A 27,939-nucleotide genomic window follows, 5' to 3' on the forward strand; every position below is an offset into this window, starting at 1 on the left:
CATGGGCTGGGGGAGGGCGCAACTTTTGTGCTGGTGTTAAAACTTTAATTACCTTAAAAAAAAAAGGCCCTAATAATCCTCTCCCCCGACCCTTTCTGGTGAAAGCACGGCCCACAGTGCGACCGTGAGAGAAAGTTTAAAAGCGGACGGTCTCCTCCCCGCTTTCCCCGCGGAGGAGTAGGGGTATCTGTTTGTCCGTCTGCGCTCCGAGAAACGTGGGGGTAACAAGCAACCCTCCGGGGTGGCTAAGACCGTGACTCTTACCCCACCCTTCCACGGGGAGACGAAGGTAAACGTCGCTTCGGTTTCCCTCCTTCCCCCCCTCCCCCCTGCTTCCTTTTCCTCCTCCTCCCCGCCGATTTTTTGAGGGGACCCAAAAAACGGAGTCTCTTTCCTTATGCAACTTCCTCGGGCGCTGTTAGCTCGGCCCTTCCCCCTCCCTGCATCCCTTGGCCCGCTCCTTAACCACCTCGGCTCTACCGCCAGAAAAATGCATTAGAGATCATTCAAAGTGCACAGAAACAAAAATAGATTTTTAATTGTTCTTAGTTTAAGTTAAGGGAAACTGAGATGAGAAATAAGAACGGGGAGGGGGGCGGCCGGGGCCAGTGCGTTGATTTTTAATTTTGTTTCTCCTAAAGCGTTGTCTGTGATATCTTTATTGATTTTGGGAGCCCGCGAGTCTCCGTACTGGCTAGCTCAGTCGCGTGGATTTTTGCGCAAGTTTTTAGAAAAACACTGACTCGAGTAGAGCATTTCTCCGGAAAGTTTCAAGTGCAGCAAAATAGCGAACGTGCAAAACTGGCCAAGGGGAGACCTCTAGTGGTTAAACGCATCTTTAAGTTCGGAAGGCCGAGAGCAAAGTTTGGCCTTTACTTGTAGCTACGTAGTCCGTTCAGACGTGGAAGTAATTAGAGGACCTGAGCGAGCAGCCAGATGTTGTGTGCAAGGATGCTGATCAGAAATAGAATGTTCAGTAAATCGGGGAGCAAATGAATTCTAAGGACCCAGACCCTGTAACTTCCATTCCTCATTATTTATATGGGAAAAATACTTTGCTTTTATTCTGAAATTTGAGCTTCCTCACTCCCTGGATTAGAAATTTTTTTTTTTAATTTATGGTTGTCTATACATTTGATAAACTTTTAATCAGGAGACTGTGGATAATTTCATTTTGAATGTTAATAAAAATACAAAGTACAATATGTGCTTAAAACTTTAAAATAATGGAAAAGACCTTCAGTTGAAATTTGTCTTTTGTATGAGCTGATCATTTTATTCTCTAGTAAATATAATTTAAGGCTAGTATTTAGTATCTTATCCATACAGTTACATATAGTCATAAAATAAATGGTCCCTTTTAGATCTAAGAGTGTAATTTTGTTTCACTGGGCAAGAAATTATTTCTGATTACTTTGTATAATTTGTGATTTAAACACTTAAATATATGGACAAAAACTGATTACATATCTATTCATTTGCCAGTGTGTGTTCTATAAAATAACTTTAATTTTAAAGGTAAAAGCAATGAGAGAAAGTTGAATCAAATGATCCCTGTAACCTTCACTTAATTGTCATATACTGAGAGAGACTTTAATGGGGGAATTTAGGATATGGGGAATAATATGAATGATAAAATTCATTTCACCTCATTTAGAACTAGTTTATTTTATTTTAATATACTAGGCGATATTATGAAATTATGCAGTATATTCATGATTCAAAATTTGAATTTTGTAATTGTGGATGGTTGACGTGAAGACTTCTTTTTTTAAGGCAATGCTTTGATTTTACTTTTTCTATCTTTAAATCAATGCTACACTTTCAGGAGAAGTATTGGGGGCGGACAGCAATCATAAAGACCACCAGACAGTTATTTCTTCACTGCCATTAGGTAAGATTTGCCTGTTGAAACAAATTGCTTGATGTATTTGCAAATGTTAAAGGCTGCATATGGGGACCAGGAAGGAGAGTGTGGGACAAGAATGGCAGAAAACCATCATTTTGTGGGGGTTGCTTTGAATGCTTGAAAGTCTTGACACTGTGATTGAAGCTGGAATAAAACATTGGGAAAAGTTATGAGATTGTCCTTGGTAATCTTCGCACTGGCTGTCTTACTAGATTCTTAATGAGCATTTCAGTTGCACCTGTTTTCTACTGACAGTAAATTGTTTTATTCTTTGGAGTTGAAAAGTTGGAAAACTAGAACAAAGCAATTGTAAATTAATATAACTGTTGTATAAGTACACAGTGATATGGAAGATTCTGGAACTTGGTAAAATTTTGTCGGTGAAGTTGACAGCAAGAACTTCAGGCATATTTAGGTAATTTAACTCCTGTGGCTTGAATCCAACATGGGATGACTTATACCAAATATCATGTCATAGAGTTGCAGTGGGTTTTTAGTGTGTTAGCATAGACTTGTCAGTTTTTGAATGTATCTCCACAGGGAATACAGCTGTTGTCTAGGCAGATCCCTTTGGCATTTTTGGAGGGTGCTGATTTGTCCTTAGAAATCCAGGACCCGCTTTCAGGACAAAGGTCATTTTCAGGCAGATGAGAATGGGCCAGCCCTCATTTGGGTAGAGTATCGAAGTACATTTTGCCACTCAGAGCGCTTTCTACTGTTTATACCTTTTTCTTTTCTCCCCCCCCCCTTTAATCCTTTACCTTTCCTTTTCTGCTGCTTTTAATCTTCCTTTGCAGTCTTGAGTCTTAAAGGAGTTGCTAATAGTGGTTCAGCGAAAACAAAAGAAAACAAATTAGCTTTATCTTTTATGAACAGGACTAATAATCCTCACAGGCCACCTGATAACCAGGATAGGTGTGGTCTAGATATCAAAACTGAATAATTACCGATATAAAAATGGTTAACTGGAGTTTATTGTCAGTTCCTGCTTGTGGATGGTCTTGAATAGCGTTATTAGCAAAATAAATAGATGTGGTTCATGTGTACGATGCAGCAGAGACAATAGGGCAAGATCCCAACTATAAGAACATCATACAGACAGAAGTAGAGTTCAAGCAGAGAAAATGTGTTTCCTAGGATGGTTAGTCTTGTGTTTAAACATGCTGAGTGGAAGACAGTGATTATTTTTCTTCATTTGGGGAGTCACTGGGGCTGTGGATAGAGTGCTAGCCACTAAATACCTTGTGTAAGTCACTTTACCCCTTTGAGCCTACATTTCCCCATCTGGAAGCTGGGAGCAACAGTGCTTGCCTTGCTTCTTTTGTTGAAAGAATCAAAGTGAGGTTTTGAGAACTATCAACAATTAATTCCTATGTTTGGTACTCATTTTACCTCAGCCAGGCTTTGTGAAGGACGGAAGGTAGGTTGTTGAGGGCAAAACAGAATGATTTAATTCCTGGCTAAGATTATTAGATTGGTTTCTGGTGTATATATTATACGGACTTGTCACAGTACTTCTAGGGTATATTTCTTTTCTTTAGGAAAAAAAAAAGTAGTCTATCTTTTATGGTATTGGCTCCTTAAGAGAAGGGACCATGTTTTAACATGGTGCTGAACACAAACTGAAATTTATTTATCCCAAGCTAGTCATTTAATAGGTAGGAGTAAATGAAATAAATACTTCAAATTGAAAATGATGCCTAATTGTGGAAGTGGTAGGGTGATGAAAGTAGAAAGGTTGGTGTGAGGGGAATTCGTGTCCTGTAATTAATATTTTAGTTGCATGAGTCTGTTGGGAAATGAGGATGATAAAATAGGTAACTGGGATAGTAAGGATTTAGAATATAGGGGCCAGGAGATGGATCCTGCAAATGACGCGTTTAGGCAAAGGGCCGCATAGGGCTCCCCCACCCCCTGTGTTTTCTAGACCCCTTTGCTATTTTTTTCTAATTATAACCAACTATTACCTAGAGAGAAAAAAAAAAAGTCACAAGTACTAGCTGTCATTATTTTCCATTTGTTGATACTGAACTTGACATACCCTGACAAGTTTTAGTTTTAGTTCATCTCTCTTTTCTTACGGATTATACAATCAATGGTCTAAGAATCCAAAAACCCAATAGTGAAGGGAAGAAGGAATATTTTCTTTTTAAACTGTCCCTCAGGGAGTGGTTTTCTTTTCTTTTTTTTTTTTTTAAAGATTTTTATTGGGGAATTGGGGGATGGGAACAGCGCTGGGGAATTGGGGGAAGGGGAACAGACAAGTTGCTGTCCTTTTGTTCTTCAGTCTAGTTGTGGAGGACGTTGCTTCACTGGCCCAAGTTGGCACCATCATTGCGCTCTTCCTGGGCGAGGCACATCAGTTGCCGGCTTCTGGACGGCCGCTCACAGCTGCTGCTGGCCGCTCACGCTGGCTGCTGGCTACACACAGTAGCCTATGGCAACTCACTGCCACCACAGGGGCTGCAGCCTAAGCTGTTCACGGCAACTCACAGCAGCCCAGCTCCAGGTTGAGCTGTTGTTCAGCATCTTAGCTGTAGAGGGCAGTGTCACTGACCCTCATATGTGGGATCTGAACCGGGGCCCTCTGGTGTCCCAAGCCAGCTCTTAACCAACGCGCCACGCGGCTGGCCCGGAAGAAGGAATATTAATATATATCTGGTTTAATTAGTCCGTGAGTAATTGAAGGTTGGGTTCTTGAATAATCTCTACTCTTTTTTTTTTTTGTAGTTTATTTCTAAGAAACATGTTTCAAACAAGGCTATTTATAGTAGGTACAATTAGGATGGGGAGTTTACAAGAGAAGTTACTTTGTGGTATGGGACAAGGTACCCTTGGGGTCCCAAGGTTGGGAACCTGAGCGATCCCTCTGGCAATGTTTCTACTAGCTAACCGGTTTTTATTGAGTGCTTACAGTGCCAGACACTAAAAGACTAGGTGTTTGCCCTTGAGAAATTCCCTAGACTCTTACCCGAGAAGTAGATACAACTCTTGAGCTCTGCTAATAGGAGTATAACAGCTGCACTTGGTGTCGGTAGAAAAGAGTAAGGGCTGTAGCACTCTTGGGAGCCACTGAGCCCGGGAACATGGATTCCTGGGTTAACTAATGCAGGTCCATGGCATATAATTGTATACATATAATATGTTACATCCCTTTTTTTAATGCCTAGTCTTCAGAAGTTGAATAAGAATCTCTTTACCCAATGTCAAGGAATACATGAATTGTATATCTGGCCAGGGAGATGGATTTGGTCTGATTCTTTTCCTCTTTGGCCAGTGTGTTCACAAAGGTGACTGTGATGACGATCTGCTCTACCACTGTCCCTACTCGCTACTATTGAGGGACTCATTCCTCACAAGGAATTGGGGGACAGTGTATTTGAAGTAAACTGTGTATTTGGGAGACACTGTATTTAAAAAGAACTCTTTGTATATTCGTATGTGTTTATATTTACATATGATGTCTTGAAGTTTAGGGCCGTAGAAGATGTATTTTGTAAAGGGCTTCATTATTCAATGGGAATATTCTCAGGTTACCTCTTTACTAAGTTAAATTATTTCACTGATGTGAGGATACGAATCACTAATGGCAGATTATGAACGAGTTTGTATTCATTGCAGCATCAGCTATGCAGTAAGTGAAAGAAAGGGAAATACTAGGAAAGGGTGCCCTTGAAATATAACTGAATTTGATTTATGAAGTCAGATTGGGACCTTTAAGAAATCCCTATGTAGGAGACAGGGTGGTTTGGTGGAAAGAACAAGACTTTTGAGAGGAACTTGAGTCAAGTTGGGTGATCTGCTGATGAGCCTCAGTTTCTTCCTCAGAGTTGGATTTAGTATTAATGGCTTGAATAGTGATGGGAAGAATTACATGTTTATTATATATAATACTAAAATGCCTTTTATGTTGTTATTTCTGTAAGTCAGTGTTTTGTGTCCATCAAATAATTATTGAGCATCTGTTTTGTGTAAGCCTCTTTTGGGGAGCTTCAGATAATCAACACTTAGTACAGGGTCTCGTGAATGTGCTGAGGCACAAAGGTAGCAGCAGTACCTGGCCTCAGTGTACTCATAATCTAGTGTGAGGAAATAACCTACGCACATAGAGTGGTGATTAACAAAACAAAGCCGTGGTTCATTGCTAACGAATGATAAAGATAAATGCAGTAGGTACTGTAGGGGTACAGCTGGATGTGGTGTTAAAGTAAGGACCTGGCAGGTGGGGCGCCCTCTGCAAAACACTGTGAAATGTTGATATATTAGGTACAATTGTATATTGAGTGCCTTCTGAATGTCAAGTATAAGCTAGGTCCTTTATATTCATTCATTCATCCAACAAATGCCGGGTGCTTTTTGTATGCCGAGGTACTGTTCTAGGCACTGGGTACTGCCTCAAACTCTTTGACTAACCTTGAGCATTTGGTATTATTATTTCTCGTTTAGAGCAAACTGGCACTCCGAGATACTTAGTAACTTCTCTGAGTTCATATCCTGCAGTTTGAAAGGGGTGGGACCAGGGAAAATGATACTGGCTTATAATTGTTTTGTCTTTAGGTTTCTGATTTTCAAAATAATAATTCCTGGAATTATTTCTGAGAAAACTCATTTCCAGATTAATGTATTTTCTCTTGTATGTGGGTTTACTAAGATGAGCAATAGGAAATAGGTGTAAGAAAAAACAATGGGAAGAAAAGTATCTCTTTACTTTCCTCTTTTTTTGTTTTTTGTTTTTTTCCTTTTTTAAACCAAGAGTTAGGAAAAGACCAATTAGTGAGTTATACTGAGAAGAACACATTGGTCTAGCTCATGGCCTTGAAATGATTACAAACTGTTAACAAAACATTCAGATTAGGTTTGGGAATTACTGCACTTATTTATTAAAAAGCTTTCATTTGTTCTTTGTAGGAGGAGACTTGATAAGGCAATAGGTTAGTTATCAAAAAAAAGTAAACTGATCAATAAAAAGTGGGACCTAAATATACAAACTGAACTTAAAAGGTGATGCAATTTACTCAGAAGCCAGGACTACAAAGGAAAGAAGAAAATTAAAAATGAGGGATAGAGATAAAGGGGCAAGGGGAATGTATAGTGTTCGAATCAAACTTAAAAAATGAAAATAGGGACTATGACAGAATATACTCATCAGCAGTATTGTAATTGCTGATGTTACACTTTTTAACCAGAAGAGCATGCCCATGTTTACAAAATGAGGTGAAGAGTCTCTTTTGATTCAGTGGGTGGCCCTGTGTTGCAGTGGAAGTTATAGAATGTCTGTTATACGAGTTATGGTCCATCAAGAGAGCATTCGTCTGACGTAGAAGGATGCCATTGCATTCATTGTTTATAGGGTAGTGGAGTGTTTCTCCCTACGTAAAGCTCTTTTATCTAATAAGTTTATTTGAGCACCTGCTATGTGCCAGGCCTTTTCAAGATTGGACCATAGTTTTATGTTACATGTAATTTTATGTAATTAAATTAGTTCATTTACTAGATCATTTTGAGTAGGATTGTTGATTATTTTTCCCCATCTGTTACACTGATTGAACCCTGAACTGTAAGTTGAAATTCCTAAGTGGTCAATCTAATCTGGTTGTTAAGTGATTTAAATAATTCACCCTATTGGTTTGTGGCCTTATTTGGTGGATTTGAGGCCTAGCTGTTCAACCTTTTGATAAAGAGGTTAGCTACAAATGGTTATCAAGATAAGCCTGTAGACATGACATCTATGAGGGAAATAAAATCTGGTCAAATCTAATTTATTACCTGGAAAAGAGAAATCAAGTGTAAATCTTAATTTTAAATCTATGTTCTATAAAAATATGAAGCTGAATAAGAAAACAGACAATAAGACTTTTAGCTTTTTAAAAAAAATTATGAAGTAAAATAAAGAACAAGATACTTTTAGTTTCTCTTTTTAAATTTAGGTTCATGCATATTTTGCATAAGCATTGAAATGTCTGTGTCAGACAGGTTCTTGTTCTTTTATGCCCTTTGAATCCCTCTAATGGTATAAAATTTCTGTTATTATCCTACTAGTGTAATATGTTGATACGATAGTACTTTTCAGGCTATTTCTGCCTCAAATTGAGATACCTTTATAGTCTGTACGTTGAAAGTGAAATTCAAATAAAAGCATTTGATGAGAGTATATTAAATACGCCATAAGCCTGTTAATGTCAGTTTGTGATTTCATTTTCTATGTACATTTTTTTTTCCTTGAAAGGCGTTTTTCATTTTCTGTTCCTCCTTTAGAGGAAGTATGTAGGTTAGGCCACAGAATCTCAAATAATTCATCCTTCATACAGTAACAAACGGAAGGGCAGGAAGTTGAGATTTTGTAAAGATTGCCTTCAGTGACTACCCTTTTGCATACGATCTTCACGGCAGAAAAGGTAGCAAATCAGATAAACCATTGCTATGTTATATATAGGATCATCCTTATTAAAATATGACCATTAAATACAAGGGAAGTGTTTTTGAGAAAATATCAATAAGAAGGAATAATTGATTCCATATTTAAAGGAAGCATAGATTAGTTACCACTAAGGTATTTACTACATAAAGATAGATATGTACAGAAGACCCATATTCTCAAGGGTTTGTTTTTGATGGTACTATGATTTCAGTTCTCATATTGAAATGATCTAGAATTTTGCCTACCTAAAATCTATGAAGTTGGGCCCTCAGGGCAAAATTTCACATCTCCCCACAACAGATTTCAATTCCAGTATGTGTGTGATTCAGAGTTCTTGTCAGGCAGGGTGAGTAAAATATCAGACCTGGTATCTGTCTTGCTTGATTTGAAAGGAAAATTTTTCTTTGTAGCAGTGTGTGTTTGTTGAGAGATGCTTCAAGTGTGAGTTTAGATTTTTCTCTTATCCTATTGAATAAGCCTATTTAAGAGGTTTGAATTTAGCTTCTTTTGATGTGTTCTCCACTGACACTTAAGGAGTGTTTCTTGGAGCTGTTATGCTTCTGCCAAAGAGGTAAATAAATACTTAGCAGCTTAGTTGGTAGATAGAACTGTCGCTGGAACATATGCGCTAGATGGACAAACGAAGATTTTTTTTCCTAATTTCCCCTCTCCACAGACCCCTCCCACCGGCAACCAGTCTTGCATTTTCCCCTTCTTTTTTATTCATTGATTTGATGTATATTATTTGGAACCTACTTTAGATATTCACAAGGGATAAAAAAATGAATAAATCCAGCTCTCTTTCCGCCAAAGCCTCCTCAAGATAGATCATGATACATTGTAATATGTATTATAAGCGGGGGTAGAGATTCTGTCTCCCCAGCCTCTCTTCTGTCATTTCACATATACATACTCCAGTACTCCTACAGAGAAAGACTCGCACTGGAGTCATTCTAGTCCCCTTCGGGGAGGATTCATAGCTTTCATCCCTTTTTCCTACTGGCCTCTTGCTGTAATCTCCCAGTGTGCTTTCTGTTTGCCTCTGTTACCAGCTTTCTTGAAAGCAGGTTCTGGAACCACAGTTGGCATGTGAGGAAGCGCTTATGCCTCCTCAGCAAAACTGTTGCAGTAAGGTTACCAGTGGCCTAGTCTTGGGTCGTTATTCAGTGATTATGTCCTTATTTTATAAAAACGTTTTTCTTTAAAGAACATTGAAAAGTGTTCTTTATAAGAGCTTGGCAAAACTAATAGTTATTGACTTTACATCAGTTTCCCAAATTCATTTTGAAATTTTACTTGTTCATGATATCCCAGAGTCTTACCATTGTTCTTAACTCCCCACTTTTCCCTACCCTCATCTTTGGACTCCTGAGAAATCAAATAGGCCTTTGCAACAAACAGTTAGCATTCCTCTGCCCTGGTATGCTTCAGACATCTGGTAAACCCGTGTCTGAAGGGAATGCGGACACTGGAGATCAGCTTTTCTTAAAAATAACTGTAGCTGTCATGGCCTGAGCATCCACTATGTGCAAAGCAGCCTGACGTGCATAATTGAAAAGAAAAAATCTCTATGAAGTAGATATTCCTGTTCCATTTTTCAGATGAAGGAGCGAAGGCTCAAGAGAGGTTAGGAACCTTGCTTAAAATATAGCTGGTACATTGGTGAAATCAAGACTCAAACCCAGGCAGCCTGTCTCTAGAACCTGTGCTTTTCACCATTGCATTAGATTGGCTTCTGTGTTGGGCACTGTGCCATAGTCTGAGGGGCACTGTCTGGGAAGTAAAAATCTGTTTTTTGGCTGGATGACCTCATTTTTCTTATGTGTAAAATGTGGATAAGAATACTTGTCAATCGAAAGAGGTAGTTGTGAGTGTCAAATAAGCTGGTATTGGTGAGATCCTTTAAATGACAAAGCTGGAAGAAACGCTTCTGCTCCAGTATGTCTGTGTCCCTTTAATGGATGTTAGGCTTATGGCCTTTGTCTGATTACTCCTGTATGGTTTTGTATTTGTGGGTATGTGCGTCCTCCCCTTACAAGCTGTGTACCTCTCTGGTGTCATGAAGGTACAAAGCAGGCCATCATAGAGTAAATCAGAAAACCGTAGACAGACCTTAGGAGGCAGCGGCCGTATCTTTCTCAGGATCACATTCTCTGGACTTAGAGGATTACAGGTCCTGAGGTTGTACCCCAGTGTTAGACACTGCATACAGTCTCAACACTTGGAGGCAGGCTGGGAGCTAGGCCAGAAGGTAGCATCCTTGTAGCTGAATCTGACTGGAAGATGAATAAATTCTATCCTGTAAAACACTGCCTCCTTTGATCTTATTTCCTAAATTTATTTTCCATAGCTCAGCATTTTCCAAAAGGGGGTGTTCCGTGGAACTCGATGTACTGTGATAAGAGTCACAAGGCTAAGTGACTGTGGGACACTTCAGCTTAGACAGCACTTCACAGATTGCTGCACTGCTGCTGATGTACGCTGTACCTCTCTCAAAGACCCTGAGGGTGTTACAGCTCTTTTACCATGAAACTTGATCATGAAGAGCAGACTTTGGGAAGTGTCGCCCTAGCCTTTTCTCTGTTGTTTAAATGCTTTGGCCTGGCCTGCAGTGTGCAGTCAGAGCAGCATGGTGCTGAAGAGAGCCTGGCCTTCCTGTCCAGCTCTGCCCACATGCTAATCCTTCTCCATTACCTGAGAGGTATTGTTCTGTTAAGGAAGCCAGCAGTCTCTTCTGGAGACATGTAACTAGGAGGGATTATTAACAATAAAATAGCTACTTTTATATAGTGATGTGGGCAACTTGTGATGTAGATGCGAAAACAGGGCCTACTCCAAGAGATGCTGTTGACTTAAAATGAAAGAGGGAAAAAGCCACTGCCTAATGTTTTTAAGGTCACTAGGCAGTTCTCATGAACTCAAATAATTGTTAAACCAGATAATTATAATAAAAAGTTAACTATCGGTTGCTTACTGTGTGATAGGCACTGTGCCAAGATATTGGCCCATTTCATCTAATCCTCCTCATTGTCCAGTGAAAAAGGTTCTGTTAGTCTCCATACTTTACAGATGAGGAAACTGAGACTTCAAGAGTTCAGTTGGTCTGAAGTCACAGGGTAGGTAATTGTCAAACTTTGCAAAGTAAACAGAGGAGGAGGAAAGGAAGGAAGTGGTTTAAGAAAGGGTGAGGGATGGAAAGAGGACCTTGGGAGAATATCGCAAGTTTTGAGGATGGTCCATGAAGTATTTGATTTGTGCCTATTCACTGAAGAGCGACATTTAGGACTTTAGAGTATGTCACAATGTGCCAGACCCAGCGTTTGGTTAGTGACTGATGATTTCTACAAAATAAACTAAAAGCCAGCCTCCGGTGCTAATATGAAAGTGGGCATCATAGCAACAAGGCATTGGATTCCCATGGTGGAGGTTTACTTTTCTCATTGCTCTATTACTCATCTGTATAGTTGTCACTGTTGTTTGGGTCATGATGATTCGAGGGTTGGCGTTCCTGACTCACTCTTTACAAAAGATTCATTGCCCTCTTAACCCCAACTGGTAAGCTTAGCCCATTGACATCAGGCACTGATAATGTCAGCTTGTCATCTGAGTGACAGAATTTTAATCTATCTGATTCTCAGGTGCTGCTCTTGAGATGATGTTGTACCCATTTTACAACTGCTCATGGCCTTACCTTCTCTGTACTTTATTTTTGGAAATGCAACTCTATAAAATACAACTCTAAAAAAAAACCTGTAAAATTAAAAATATGTAACTGTTCTTAGTAAATGTTAACTAGCGGTTCTTTTAAATACAGTATTTGCAAACAATGGTTTGAGCAGCAGTAGCTAGGCCACAGTTAGTACCCTTTCTTAGTAATCTTTCTTTCTTTTTTTTTTTAAAGATTTTTATTGGGGAATTGGGGGAAGGGGAACAGACAAGTTGCTGTCCTTTTGTTCTTCAGTCTAGTTGTGGAGGATGTTGCTTCACTGGCACAAGTTGGCACCATAATTGCGCTCTTCCCGGGTGAGGCACATCAGTCGCCGGCTTCTGGATGGCCTCTCATGGCGGCTGCTGGCCGCTCACGCTGGCTGCTAGCCACTCACGCTGGCTACACACAGTATCCCATGACAACCCACTGCAGCAGGTGCTACAGCCTACTGTGACTCACGGCAGCCCAGCTCCAGGTTGAGCTGCTGTTCAGCATCTTAGCTGTAGAGGGCAGTGTCACTGGCCCTCATATGTGGGATCCAAACCGGGGCCATCTGGTGTCCCAAGCCAGCTCTCAACCATCACGCCACTCGGCCGGCCCAGTAATCTTTATTTCTTACCTTCTCTGCAGATCCAGACTTTTGGTTTGTAGGCCAGGCCCACTCTTTTCATGGTATGTTTGCGCATCCTGTACTGGGTTGCTTGTCTTTCAGGGAACTCGCCTCTTCATCGCAGCTCTAGGCAGGCTCTTCATCTTGAATATACTGTAGGAACTCAACACTGGGGGAGTCTGTGCCCCTCTCTCTGAGCCACCGTTTTATCCACTCATGGCAGATATGAGCAAAGGAATTTTATAAAGGGAGGATCATGAAGGACGCACAAACTCTGTTTATCTCTAGTCAAAATAACATATGGTAGATTCTTGACAGTTGTGAGGGATATATCACAAGACCATCACCAACTCTCCCCTGGAATAAAAAATTATTTTAGCACATAATTCCTTCCTTCACATTACTAAAGTATAACTGAAAAATGTAAATGATCTCTCTAGACCTTAACTACTTATCTCACTTGATGAGCAATTTTTGTACTGTCTGGAGCACTTATTGAAACAAATTCACACATCTTTTCTACTTATTTCCTTTTGGAGCATTTGGTAATTTCGTTCACACAAATGTGTCTGAGTCATCATTGCATTTGACGTTTCAATCTTTAATTTATCCGAAACTTCTATTTTGTGGCTTGGACCTATTGCTTTCATAAACATTTCTATATTCCTTTCATTCTGTCATCAACACTAGAATCAACTAGCAGTTAATTTTGTTTCATTTCTTAACAAGGAATAAAGTTTTTATCACTTTATTTACAATGGCCGTAGCGCTGAGACTAAGCATGCTGAAAAAGCCTACCTGGACCTTGGCCGGTCCAGGCGACTTGCTCTTCTCTCTCAGGTTTATGGCAGCTGTGATTCAGAATCATGTCTCTGCAAAATGACAAATTACTAAATGTCACTGGAACTTCAGATGTCATTCAGGAATGATAGAAACGATAAATAGTCTGCAAATGCCAAGTATCTGCTGTGTATTTCTGATACCTGAGCTGTGAAGTGAACCTTCCCCTTCCTTTTCTTATCCATCTGACCTGTGGAGCTGATATATTTGCATACACAGTTAAATCCTTACTAGTTAAATTGCCCCGGAGCTTTGGGGAAGTTGATTTCTCTCAGTGACTTCTAGTCTATAGCTTCAGTTGTTGGCTTCAATAACAAACATAGGAAGACATGTCTTTCATAACATAAACTATTTAAAATAAACCTGAAACAGAATTTTAAAACGTTTTTATTTATTTTATTTTTTTTAAAGAAAATATGTAAACATTCAGTAGGTACAAAACCATGTATGGAGGTAAGGTTCCCTTTCATGACTATCTTTCAGAAAACTATTTTCCCTTCCTGGAGGCAGCTGATGTTACCAGTTTCTGATAAACTGGTAGTGATAGTTTATGCACATATAAGCAGTGTGTGTGTATCTATCTGTCTATCTATATACACCATTTTGTTTTATATAAAAGGCAGTACATAGTTTCTATATCTTGCATAAAATCGGTAGTATCATGGAGCTCTTTCTATGTCAAAATGTAAAGAGCTTCCTCATTTTTTAAAAATAATGATATTATACATATACTATTGTATGGATGTACCACAGTTGGCTTTTATTGATAGACATTTGGGTCATTTCAAATTTTTGCTATATTCAGTGACTAACCTTTGACATTTTTCCCTTTATACATATGTACAAGTATCTGTAGAATACATTTCTAGAAGTAGAATTGCTGAGTCGGTGGATATGTTCTTGAAAATTGATATCCATGGAGACTGATTTGAGTTATAATGCCACCATCAGTGTATGAGTGGGCCTGCTTACCCATATTCTCACAACATAAGATTTTTGAATGTGAGATACTAACCAGTTGCTTCACCACCTAATGTTACTAGATTACTAGTGTATATGATAGGTAGGAGGTTCTTAGTTACATGAGAGATTGAGAGAGTTCACTCATTACACACAGTGTCCCAAGGGAGAAGCATGTTGCACAGCTTTGGTTTGTAGACAGTGAGTGGTGCAGGAAAGAGATACAGGAGGTAATTCTGAGGACAGTGTTGTATGTCGTTCAGTCTGTCCTCCAGCCCTTTTGTTAGAGGCTTAGGGCAAGAAGATTGTAATAAACATTAGTAAAAGCTGAAGTGAACTGTTTCACAGTAAGGGGAACTTCGGGAGTGTTCTGCATTTGTGTAAGTGCCAGCAGTAATGTCTCTACCTTCAGGAAAGTCATCTCCTTGCCGAGACATCCACAGTGGGCATTGGTGGGAGCACACTGGACATCAGGACCCTTGATTAGAGCTATTGTCAGCTGTGACGTGTATGTTAGTGGGAATCAGAAGCTGCATTGGTACATTTGCTGGACATCTGAACCCCAAAGCTGTCCCATTTTGATGTCAGCAGTGGCTGGAAACTATTAGAACCTAGAAGAGATTAGGAGGAAAATGGTGGATCTTGTGTGAGAGCACAGAGGACCCATCATGGTGCACTTCTAAGGAACTCGCTTAGGAAATCTCAGCACCTTTAGGAGAAACTGGAAAGGGATTTCTGCAGAATGAGAAATACTGATTGTGACTTGTATATGAATGACTATTACCTACCTGGTTTTTCTGGTCTGTGGAATACAGGTTACGCATGGGATTATGGAATACTGCCAGGTGATAATTAAAGAAAACTTAAGACAAAACAAAGTCTTTCTACATACCAGAAAGGAAAAATGCTTAACTTTTAGAAACATGATTTGTTGGCATGAAAGGATGCGCGTTTGTATGCACACACTTGTGGAGAATGGAAACGGGAGGATTACTTAGGGCGTTGTAGAAGCAGCTTCTGTTAAAATAATATTGGTTGCTGGCTCTTCCACTGATTAAAAGATGGTGGGAAAACACGCAACCTGTCTTAGCTATTCCGACTAATTGTGATAGTGAAAGTAGTCAGTGACTTCAAAATTTGATGATGAGAAAGACGATACAGTGAATATTTTTAGGCTACAATATTTTATGCAAAATGTCCCCAAGCCTTAGAATAAAACGATTCTTTATAAATTTTAGATATGTGCTTATAGGCAGAGTATACTGTATAATATAGCCATTGTTTTGTATAGCAAAATCATATTCTAAGTATTTCCTAAAACATGTAATGGACATTTACTGCAAGTTTTGTACAGTATTAGCTTTTAGATTTCTCCTCCTATTCGTCTTCTTAGTCACAAGATTTTATTGTTGTGAATTTTATACCTTTATGGTTTTTAAGCAAGAAAAGATTGAAAATCTATTTGTGTTGCATATGTGTCTTAGCGACATTTTGTCAGTAAGCATGTATTTGATGGTGTTTTATTAAAAGGGTACATGTTGCACTAATATACATAAATCAAGAACTTAGGCCCTAATAAAGTGGTTTCTGGATTTGCCATGTCCAAGGAGTAGCATAGGGAAAAGTAGGTTTTGCCAGATTATCAGAAGGGACAAGATTTTACAAACATTAGATAATAGTTGAGGAAAATCGCCTGGGTTGAAATCAGACTGACGTTGGTTCAAATCCTGGCCATGCCACTAACTATGGTTGTGGCCAAGTTACTGAACCTTTCTACAACTCACTTTCTTCAATGTAGACTGGAAGGATAATGAACCTGGCTTTTTGTGGGAAAGAAATCAATGAAATAATGGATGTATATTGTCTGCTGCTTTGAATCTTTTTTCTGGAAGAAGGTGAAGTCGAATTAATAAATTAAAAAGTGTATATATTATGTCTGGCATGGATTGCCTGGTGAACAAATGCTATTATAATTATAGAGAAAGTTCAGTAAAACTTTGTTTTTTAAAGGATTACTAAAGTCTTTACCCAGTTTCTCCACCAGGGAAATTAGTCTATCACTCTACTGTCTATCAAGAAGTTGTGTCTATCAAGAAGTTGCGACTCCTCCATCACTTAACAGGGAAGTCGATTTTGTTGCTGATCTTATCTATTCAGTGAGGTAGGAGTCATAGAGAATTTAAGTGCAAGTTTTAATTTACCTAATGATTTTACTATTTCTTAGATTAATCCTTCCTCAGGCCTTCACATCCTAATTCTTGCTTTGAGGATTAAGACTCAATGATAGTGAAATCTGATGATTCTTCAAATTCAGAGTATATAAATTTTGAAATGATCAGAAATAGACTTAGTAATATATGTCTGATTGACATTTTCTAATTTAAAGGGAAAAAAATTGAAGCATCTAGTAGTCCAACAGGAGATAGCTAGAAACAGGTTTTTTCTCTATTGATTGTTTTAAGATGAATGTATATTATATATCTAAGGAGACTGTACTTAAAAATATTTTCCAAAAAAATTTTCATTATAGAACTTTTCAAGCAATGCAAAACTAAGATGTAGTATAATAAACCACCATGGACCCTTCACACATTGACTGTTACCAGCGCATTGCCAATCTTATTTCACCACTTCACCCCCTTGATTAACTTATAGCAAAGTCCTTACATTGCATCATTTCATCTGTCAATTTCAGTTTGTATCTCTGAAATACAAGAAAGCACTCCCCTTTTAAAAATACACACTATCATCATACTCCTAAAAAAAAGCAGCAGTACTACTCTAAGTAGACAGTTGTCATCCATGCTTTCTGTTTTGTCTAATAATGATTAATAGTTTAAAGCAGGGGTCAAACAAGATATGTGAATTGGTATTGTGATTTGTATTATGTGTCTTAAATCTCTTGCAATCTAAATTTCGAATTTCTTCTTCCAAATTTTTTTTTTTATTCCTTGCCTTTTTGTTTGTGCATGTGGGAAAATATCAAATTTTTATCCTGTATAGCAGTGGTTTTCAGACTTTTTGGTCTCAAGTCTCCTTTACACTCATAAAAATAATTGAAAACCTCAAAGAGCTATTATTTATATAAGTTGTATCAGTATTTACTGCATTAGAAATTAAAATAGATAAACTATTTAAAAACAATAGTAAACCCACTACACAAGTATATGTAAGATTAATTTTTATGAAACGTAGTTTCTAAAATTACAAAAATAGAGAAGCGGCATTGTTTTATATTTTTGTAAACCGCTTTAATTTTTGTTTAATAGAAGATAGCTGGATTCTCATATTTGCTTCTGCATTCAGTCTGTTGCAATATGTTGTTTTGGTTGAAATATTTCAAGAAAACCTGCTTCACACAAGTACGGGGTTAGAAGAGGAGGGAGTATTTTGAGTCTTTTCAATTAGTGGCGGACATTCTTCTTTGATACTATCCCAAAACTTAACAAGTAGTCGTTTCTTAAAGGTTAGTTGCAATATGCAATTTGAAACCCTATCAATCAGCTTTGCACACTCTGTTACTTTAAAATCTATTGGTCTGTCTTGCACTTTGAATGGATCCTTTACCCATGCATAATTTTGTAACATCAAGCATTTGGAAAATACTGCTTTGCTGAGTTGTGCAGATCATCCAAATGTTGACATATTTCATTATGAAATATTTTAAAAACTGTATTAATGAATATTACCACCCATCTCCTTAGAAAAGTCTTTATCTATTGGGAAGCTGTCAAGTTCATGGTGGTAGATACAAGTTTTCCAAAATTATGATTTTTCTCATGAATACTCAAATTGTATCATTAGCAACAAATGCTGTCAGTGTTTTCATTGATGTGACAGGCTCACTTCATTTATTTTTGACAAAATATTTGCCAGATATGCAAACCTGAATGGATGTAGTTTGTCAAATAAAAATGGTTTTCCATGACAAAAACAGCTTGTTCAGCTTGTATCTCAAACAGTTCACAACTGCTTTTCCTCAAGACAACCATGGTACGTACTTCCTGTTTCAGCGCACAGACTGTTAAAAAGGTGTACATATATATTCAGATAGCAAGACAATATAACTTACTACTTTATTTCGTCAAGGGTGGGCTTTATTGAAGCTGAGATTGTTTACTGCTGCAGTTCAGTGCCGCTGCTCCAGAGGTTTTACCCACCATTGCTTTTGCACTGAATCCAAATGGCAACATAGCAAAGACAGCAAATAATGTATAGTATTTTTATGAAAGTAATTTTGACTTCTTGGACATTTTGAAAGAGTCTCAGGGCCCCCCAGGGCCCATGGACCACACTTTGAGAAATATTTCAAAAGAGTGTCTGACACGGAATTTTGCTTCTTATGTCTTTATGGTGTGCTTTAACATGTCCCTTTGTTTCTGGTATTTTCTGTAAACAGACTTGATTCCAATTAAGTTTGATTTAGTTTTTTCCTGGCAAGACTACTTTATAGATGGTATTGTGTTTGTATTCTTAGCAGCTATTGATGGTTGTTGCCTAGAGCCATTAATTTATTAAGGGTTGCAAATGGTCATGCTTCAGTTCTATCATTCCTTTATTTATTAGCAGGGATTCTTTCTGAAGGGAAGCTTCTCACCAACAGTTTGGTTACTCTGAGATTATGAACTTGTGGATTTAAACTTACTTGACGTGTTTCAGTTCATTGCAACTAGAATCCTTACTTTGGGCCTGCTGGAGCTTTTTCCGTTGGCTCCTGAGTCCTTCTGATAGGAGGGCTGTTGTCCTTAATAGCTTCGTTGCTTTTCTGTTTGAGATGTTCCAGGCTTGCACATTCCCTGGCCCTCAACAGAAATCACCTCCTCCTCTGGGGAGACCTTACAGAGATGGTATTTAGAGACCACAGTTTGAGCATTAGACTGATCATTACTGTTGATTGGTGGTTGTTTCTAGACTTTTTTGGTGGACAAAGCTAGAAAATCTGCATATTTTTTAAAGATACATTGTATCAAGAATTCATACTGATACTTCTATTCAAATTTAGGACTTATTGACCTTTTGGGGTTTCTCAGTGACACCAACATAATAACTTATTTGTTTTATCTTATACTACACAGATCACAGTCTCAGAATAACAATATCAATTCCACCACTAACAACACAATTATGAAAAAGTTTGTTTTGCAACTTTAAAAAAAATGAAAATTAAGCATTACTACAGTTTAGCTAGCTGAATTGGCTATTTTAACATAGCCTTATTATTGGTGTTTGCTATACACTTTGAGACTGTTTTCCTATTTTCCAGGACATCAAATTGGCAGATATTTCAACTGAAATAAATTAATTTTTTGAAAGAATCAATCACACTGTGCATTCGTTGTATTGATACCATGAACTTCGTTGACTAATTTAGTGTAGGTGACAGTAATGGGCTAGAAGTTTCTTGCTCTGTTTTATTATCTAAATGGTTCCTTTTTTTGTTTATTAACATTTTGTATTATTTTTTTATCCATACCTACTCTTTTTTCAGTGTCTTAAAACAGAAATAACTATTTGGAGGTCAAAAAATTCTGTTCATATGACATTGTGATTTTTTGTTTTAAGTGAATATGCTATGAAACAATGAATTTCTTTTCTTCTTAAGAACAGAAATGTTTACTGTGACACTTTTTAACTTAGAAATGTTATTAATATTTTATTCTTCTATAATATATTATGGACTGCATTAGAAAGAAATGTTAATGATATTTCTGAAGCAGTTATTTCTTGATCTGTGGATATAGGATATTGTAATCAAGAAAATTAAATAATTAAAGGAAGCTGATGTAATGACCACTAAAATAAAAACTGATTTGTATGTGAAATATTTAGTCATATGTCTTTTGCCCCTTATAGGTTAAAAAAATAAATCATGACTGAATCTGCCTCTAGCACAAGTGGTCAAGAATTTGATGTATTCAGTGTTATGGACTGGAAAGACGGAGTAGGTACGTTGCCAGGAAGTGATTTAAAGGTAAGCTGCCTTTATTACATACAATTATATGTGTGTGTGTGTTAAAATAAATCTGAATACATATGTAACGTAAAAATTAAAAGCATTAAGCATAATGCTGTAGGTTTTATATGATGCTTAGACCTCTATAATAAACTCTCAAGACAATTTGAAATGCTGATGGATTGGCAGAAGCCTTTGTCACTTGGGGGAGGGGAGCAAGGAATGTTTCAGCAGCAGGTGCTCATTTTGCGGAAAGTGAGTTACAGCTTCTTGAAGGTTCATCTCAGTTTTGACTCTGTCATGAAGGCCAATAAATGTGGCAGTGATAGGCTTAGAAGACCTAGCTTCAAAGTATTTTGTATGAATGGGCTTGTCATTTTAATCACCACACTCCCTGTGCCCTAGTTTTCTCATTTAAAAACTGGATGTTAAAATATTGAATAAACAGGATTATTCACCTCCTTTAAATTATTTATACTGTAAATATGGATTTTTATGTAATCACCTGTTCAAAAGCTGGTTCTCCCTGTAAACCAGACTGCTTTTGTATAAATAAGAACTGTCTTCAGAGAGCCATCCTTCCATCTGCTGCTTTACTAGGTTCTCACCTTGCTGCTTCTTCCTAGGCCCCTAAACCCACTCAAGGACCACATCTGCTGCCCCTTGAAACATGGTTATGCAAGCACCCGTCTGGAAAGCCAACCTCCCTCAGCTTTCATTTCAAATGTGCTTTTGTTCTGATCCTGTCTCTGGAGAACTTTGAACCTGTCTGTGGCCCTTTAGACTTTGTGCTCGTACTTGGTCACTCAGGAGTTTGAACTTCTGATCTCCCTAACAGGCTGTCAGTTTGCTTGCTTTCTAACGCTTGGTGTTCTGATCTGTCTTGAGTAGAAATTGCTGGAACCTAAACTCTTGGAATCCAAACCCTTTTAGTGGCTTCTTGACAAGTATCTCAGCCAAGCCTGCCTTAGTACATCCTCAGGGGTGAGATTTGGACAATCTATTATTGGAAAAATACTTAGATTTTAGTTGGGTAAGGTTTGATTAAGTGCAACGTGCCAATATACCTATCTGAGTTTAGCTTAACAAAAGTATTGCAGTGAGGTTTAGTGAAATCGGGAGAGGAGATTTGATTTTTTAGTTTTAGTCTGTGTGACCTTGAACAAGTCAGTGGGTCTCTGGACCAATTTTCTCTTTGGTAGAGTAAGAAATAAATGAATACTGAGGATTTTACCTGTTCTAACATTCTCCAAGTGTTAGTCTGGATTAGATATGTTGGAAATAAGAGTACTGGAACTTTTTTTTTTTTTTTAAGAATTTATTGGGGCATTGGGGAAGGTGAACAGACAAATTGCTGTCCTTTTATTCTTCAGTCTAGCTGTGGAGGACGTCACTTGACTGGCCCATGTTGGTATTATCATTGCACTCTTCCCTGGTGAGGCCATTGGACGGCTGCTCACGGCGGCTCGTGAAAGCTCATGCATGCCCGCTCCCAGCCAGCCCCACTGCAGCCTATGCTGTCGCCGGCAACTCACAGCAGCCAGCTCCAGGTCGAGCTGTTGTTCACCATCTTAACTGTAGAGGGCGCAGCATCACTAGCCCTCATGTGGGATCCGAACCTGGGCCCTGCTGATCAGAGCTGGCGTCTCAAGCCAACTCCTAACCAGTGCACCACTCGGCTGGCCCCAAGTACTGGAATTTTTGAGAAAGAAGGAACTGTTTCTCAGACTCTGATAATGTCATCCATGTATTAGGTACATGAGCTTTGTCAAGTTATTTAAATTCCCTAAGTTTCAGAATCTGTACAGTGGAGATACAGGATCTATGTCATAAAGTGGTTATGAGATTTTAAAACAATTATATATATAAAACACTAAATAAATTGTATCTATTCTGGCTTTGTGATACAGTATGTAAACTGCCCTCCCCCCTTTTTTTTTTATTGCTACAGTCCCTTATTTTTTCTGTACATTTTTATCCCTTTTCTCAAACAGTTGTTTTTTTTGTTTGTTTGTTTTTTTGGGGGGGGGGATGGTTGTCATTTGTAACTTTTGTATAGTTAGATTTTGACAATAGAGTGAAGTTTCCATCCCTAAGAAATTTAGCTTGCCTGAAGGTATTTTAAGCAATGGATTTTAGGAAATAACCTATTACTTTTATTAAGGTAATCAGGTAATTGAGCCACTTAGTATTATAATCTGGGTTATTTGATTTGATTTTTAGGCTCATCTAATTACCTGGGCAATTGCCATGTATCCAATTCACTTCCTGACCTGTAGATAGTTGGATACCCCACTTAAAAAAATAATTTAAAAAGTTGGTTTCTACTTTATAACCCTTTCTAGCCAAAGAGATTCAGAGACTAGCCAGTTGATTATATTGCTTAGGATTTTTGTTTGTTTGTTTGTTTTTGTTTTTTTGTGGTATTTTTTTTAGCTGAGCTAACCTGCCACCTGTTGGCAGCTCAGTGGCAGCTCAGCTCAGACCGGGAATCGAACTGGGGACTCTGTTACTCAGAGCTTGCACTTTTCAGTGAGCTCTTAACCAACTGAGCTACTCAGCCAGCCCTAGGACTTCTAATTCACTTGCTCTTTCTATTAAAATTCAAATTGCTTAAGAGATCTGATTGAGAAATTAATTTTTCACAAAATTCAGATATTAGAAAGAAGTTTGAATAAATCATGACATTTACTTTCACATCATGTTTTGCCTGCTTTGTACTATCAAAGCTTTTGTTGTTGAATGGGTATAGGCATGTGAATTTCCTAATAAACAGTGTGCTAGCCTAAGACAACCAGCTGAAGTTAATTCAGTTAATACAGTCAGCTTATATACAGAAGTCAGTTTCTAATCATGAGAACAGATTTTTATATGCTGCAGTATATTGCTGTTTTGAAAGAGCCATTAGAACAGGCAGACAGTAAGTGATAGTCCAAAGGTGTATGGTATGGCTCCCGGTCCTTAAAGCAGTTTTTCTACCTGAACTTCTAATGATGTCTGAAATTTATCCACAGAGACTTACTTACTCCTCTGGGTCATAAGGATTTAATCTTTCGGAGTCCCTGAGTAAAATGCGCATGCACTCCTAAGAGCGATAGCATCTTATCTAGTAAAAATAGTTGCCGCTTAACCAGAGAGAAAGACCCTTTAGCAGCAATGCAGAAACCCAACTATAAATTCCCGGCACTCTTGGTGCACTTTTCCTGGTGTTGATTAATGTTCAAACAGGTTAGTTACCAAATGTCTTTGCCCTTAAAACAGATTGGTAAGTAGAACTCAAATTTCATCTTTGAAAGTAATAAAACAAAAAAAGTAACTTCAGCAGTATCTTTTAATCTATTAAAGACAGGCAAAAATAGGCAAAAGATTCTTTGCCTTTACAAGCAAAAATAAGAAGATGATTGAATCAAAGGTAATTCACGCCAAGTCAAACAAAGAAAACCTTTGCTACCATTAATATATTTTAGTGAAATTGTGTTCTGATTGGCCTGGATGTATCCACTTACAGAAAATGTTACAATGTCAGCTGATATATTTGAGTTGGTTAAAAATCCATTTGTAAAGTTTATTATTTTGATAGTCTTGGTTGTAGAATGGAGTCATTTGATACATTTCATACTGTGTTTTAGATGTCTAAGTTAAAAGAACTAAGAACCTCAAAAAAAGAAATTAAAATGATTATGTCAAGTTTTCATGGTTCTAAAACCATTCATGAAAGCATTTCCAATTTCAGAACCCAAATGTTTTACTGGGGGAAAAAAATGTTAGGAAATGTCAGTCTTTTTGGAATTCCATCTGTGGGACTCCAGTACCTAACAACCTGTGTTATCCAACATTTTCTACAAAATAATAAAATATTGTGGAAGACATAGTAAATCCAAATTGAGAAGCCAAAAAAAAAAAATTGATCCCTATATCTTTTTGCATGTGATGTGATACTTTGAAAGCACTTTGAGGTTAATTTTCAAGATAAAGTAACTTTGGTTAGAGTAGATGTTCTTTACATTTCAGGGTTATAGGATGCCTTTGCGAATATCGTCAACCTTATGAGCCCTATCTCCATTAAAATAAAACACACACACACACACACACACACACACACACACACACGTATATGTCCATACCATAATTTTGCATATATGTCATGGGATTCATAGACCCCCTAAAGTCCATCCCTGGCTTACAGGAGTTAACTGTGTCCCCAAGTGCCATTGGTCTTTACTTTGTTCTTGAACTATAGTCAGTGACTGGCACTAAATATTAGGAGAAGGAAAACGATAACTGGGATTAAATGTTGTATTGTGGGAACATTGCCTTTTAGCTCTGAAAGTATTTGAGCCTCAAGTTTCCAGGCGTCATAGGTATGAATTTCTATTTGAAGATTCGCCTTAGTGATGTTCTCTTTCTCAGTGTTTGAGCTGCAGGGTGGTTTGTAATTTAGCAGCATTTTGGAAACTACGCTCCAGGAGAATTCCAGTGTAATGTAAATGTTTGGTGCTATTTCTCACATTTTGTAATTGTCAGATAGCTATAAATTAACATCAACATAGAATAAAAATTTCTTACCTGGATTGAATTTTAACGTTCACGCCTATTGTTTTTTTAAATTTTCATTCAGAATTTATTTTCTGTCATGGTCTTTCATATCATTAATTAATAATCATTATAGCTTGTTTTTTCTACTCTTGCCCAGTAGATGGTACTGTCAGCTTTATTTTGAAATATTCTGTTTTCAGAGTTTATCATTTTAAAATTAATTTCTTTTCCAAAAAGTGAAGTTATTTTTACGTCTTTTCTTACCAATTAACCCTTTGTCATCTTCTAGACTGGATTTTTAGGTTAACCCTAGGTAGGTACATTTACCTGGGAACTTGTACCTTGAATATGTAGTGGGGAGAAAACATTTTCGCTTCCCTTAACTATTTTAACTTGTTCTGCCTAGAAAGCATTTAATGATTGTGGACTAGGTGCAAAAATTATTTAATGTGCTGTTTTCACCTGATGGAAAGAATAATTATTAGTCTTTTTTGCTTGTAGATTTTTCTGACTTGTAGTCCAAATCTAGTTTGGTAAAACAAATACTTCTATTGGCATGTTGACTGAATCAGTTTTTTAGATTTGGAAATGGAAGGCCTTATTTTAATACTATATTTTTCCATGCTCATATATATGTCTGTGAAAGATCTGAAAACTTTAAGCAGAGAGTTTTATTATCCTTTTGAATTTTGAGCTTTCTAACTCTTCATCACCTGTTAAAATTCATGGATTCGTAATGTCATTCTGTTTTATGGAAAAACAGAGGGAATACAGAAAACTTTGAACTTCATGAGTATAAGAATAAGCCTTGCTGTTTCAAAGAGGATGGGCCCTGCACATAGGTTTGCTGAAGCCTTCAACACATACACACACACTGTATGACCAGGCAGTTACAGAAACATATTTTGTTTGCAGCTTGCCATTAAATGAGTTGAAATTTCAATGTTTGGAGTCAAAAGTGTCCATGAAATCAAAATGCCCTTACTTTTTAAAAAATTTTTATAATTATTATTTTTATTATTAGTTTTAGGTGTACAGAACAATGCACCCCTCACAAAGTAACACTTTTTAGTGATGAAATTGTCCTGGAGCTAGTAGACATGTTCAGAGTTCATCGATATTGCCAGGTGGTTTGGATGACTAAAGGTGAATGTAATGGAGAATTCTAAAGAGCAGTGAAAGGAAGAGGGAGTGCAGGGCTGGGGGTCACGAGACCTATGCTTCCGCCATCCTTGCTCATATTTTGGAATATAACGCTATGGATGCCTGTTACAATGTTTAGAATAAAGGTATTTCTTCTATCTGAACTAGGTGAACTTGGGTGAGACAGGTTGCTTCCTGGGAAAACAGTAACTTCCCTTTCACTAATGTCGATGCTCAAATAAGCTGTAATATAAAAAAAAAAACTTAGCAAAAAAATGGTGTTTGAAATTACAGGCCATATAAGTGAGCCGTCAACTCTACAGGATAGTGCGGGGTTGGTTGTTTATATCCTTAAAAAGTGCCTTGCTGCTTTGTTTTAGTCCCCTTCCCCAAATTCCAAAATTACCGAAATACAAAGGGCTTCATATTGGTAGAAGGCTTGTCTAGATATAATTGTTCAAATTAACTTTTAAAACATAATTAATTTTCTAAAAGACTGTGTATCAGCCATTAAATAATTACTGCTTTGAACACTTTTGTAAATTTTGCCTCTTTCTACTATGTTTTCGCTAGTTTCGAGTAAATGAATTTGGAGCCCTGGAAGTTATAACAGATGAGAGTGAGATGGAAAACGTTAAAAAAGCAACAGCTACCACAACTTGGATGGTACCAACTGCTCAAGAAGGTAAGAACGGGTCGTCCGCTTTGCCATTTCTTTCTTTTGAAAGTTTTAAAATAAGAATGTCTAAGGTTTTATAAATAGGCTGGACCTTTGAAAATCCTGGGTGATCTTCATGTCACATATTCTTAGATAAATTTCTATAACGAAACTGATATGGAAGGGGCTTTTAATTTTAAAATAACCATTAACTGTCTTCTTTCCTAATGCCAGATCTGTAATAGCAGCAGGTTAATTGGAAATTATCAAGTAAATCCATGTAATAGCCTACCCAGGTGATTTAGCCAAAAGCCTGCCACTTTTTTCTCATCTACTCCGATGGTTGTAACTAACACCTATATGCTGATGACTCCTAAATCTATATCTCCAGCCCCGACCTCTCCCCCGAGCTCCAGGCCCGTATTTCCACCTGCCTACTGGACATCTCCACCTGGATGTCCCACAGGTACCTCAAACTCCACATGTCTAAAATGCGGTTCATTTTCTCTTTCTTCCTCCCCTCCCCCTAAACCTGCTCTTTCTTCTGTAACTCATGTTTCAGTTGACGGTAGCGCCATCTGCCCAGTGGACAAGCAGGAAACCTAGGAGTCACCCCCGTTTGTCCTCCNTAGGGAAAAAAACCTCACCCACCTTAAATACCCTCCATTTGGGAAATTATTTTAACCGGTTATTTTGAGCATCAGTCTAATGACTGAAAGATTCTCTGATCAAATTGAACATAAGTCAGGTCAAATTAGAGAATTTAGGAGAAGTGTGTGTGTATGTGTGTTTAGGTAGCTAATAGAGATAATGAGCCATCTTAATATTTTAAACTATCTTAATTGAGAGGATAGCTTAGTTGCTGAAATGTAAATACTGCATTGTCAGTAGGCATTCTCTGTAAAGACAAGGGAGGAAGGCTAGGTAGGTGGAAAGCTCAGCGGCCTGTTGTGGCCGCTCCAGGTTTCCTAACCCATATCTGGTTCTCGGGTGAAGAATTCAGTCAGGGTCGATTAGCTACCTTGAACCATCTTCCTAAATTCTGTGCTTTGCTAACATACAACTTAATCTTGGGCTATGTGTTTGGTATCTAAGAGGCAATTAATTTTTGTAGTTCTAGGTCCCTCTACCGCAGAATACTCAAATTGATGGTCAGAACCCTAATAAATAATTTCAGGACTTAAATGTGTAGTAAAGGCGTCT

The 27,939-nt window shown here is 37.8% G+C and overlaps 1 protein-coding gene across 1 annotated transcript in view; it reads left to right on the top strand.

Annotated features, from left to right (window-relative positions):
• The first annotated feature begins 23 nt into the window (after positions 1–23).
• Positions 24–27,939, top strand: part of L3MBTL3 (L3MBTL histone methyl-lysine binding protein 3) — a 136,790-nt gene continuing 108,874 nt past the window's right edge. Inside the window, exons 1-5 of the mRNA XM_019628837.1 lie at positions 24–289; positions 1,829–1,894; positions 20,300–20,417; positions 26,652–26,763; positions 27,128–27,202. Coding sequence (XP_019484382.1) covers positions 20,316–20,417; positions 26,652–26,763; positions 27,128–27,202 — 289 coding nt within the window. The 5' untranslated portion in view covers positions 24–289; positions 1,829–1,894; positions 20,300–20,315. The remainder of the gene's footprint in view (positions 290–1,828; positions 1,895–20,299; positions 20,418–26,651; positions 26,764–27,127; positions 27,203–27,939) is intronic.

This window comes from Hipposideros armiger, unplaced genomic scaffold (genome assembly GCF_001890085.2).
Source record: "Hipposideros armiger isolate ML-2016 unplaced genomic scaffold, ASM189008v1 scaffold_811, whole genome shotgun sequence".
In the NCBI taxonomy this organism is placed as follows: Eukaryota; Metazoa; Chordata; class Mammalia; order Chiroptera; family Hipposideridae; genus Hipposideros; species Hipposideros armiger.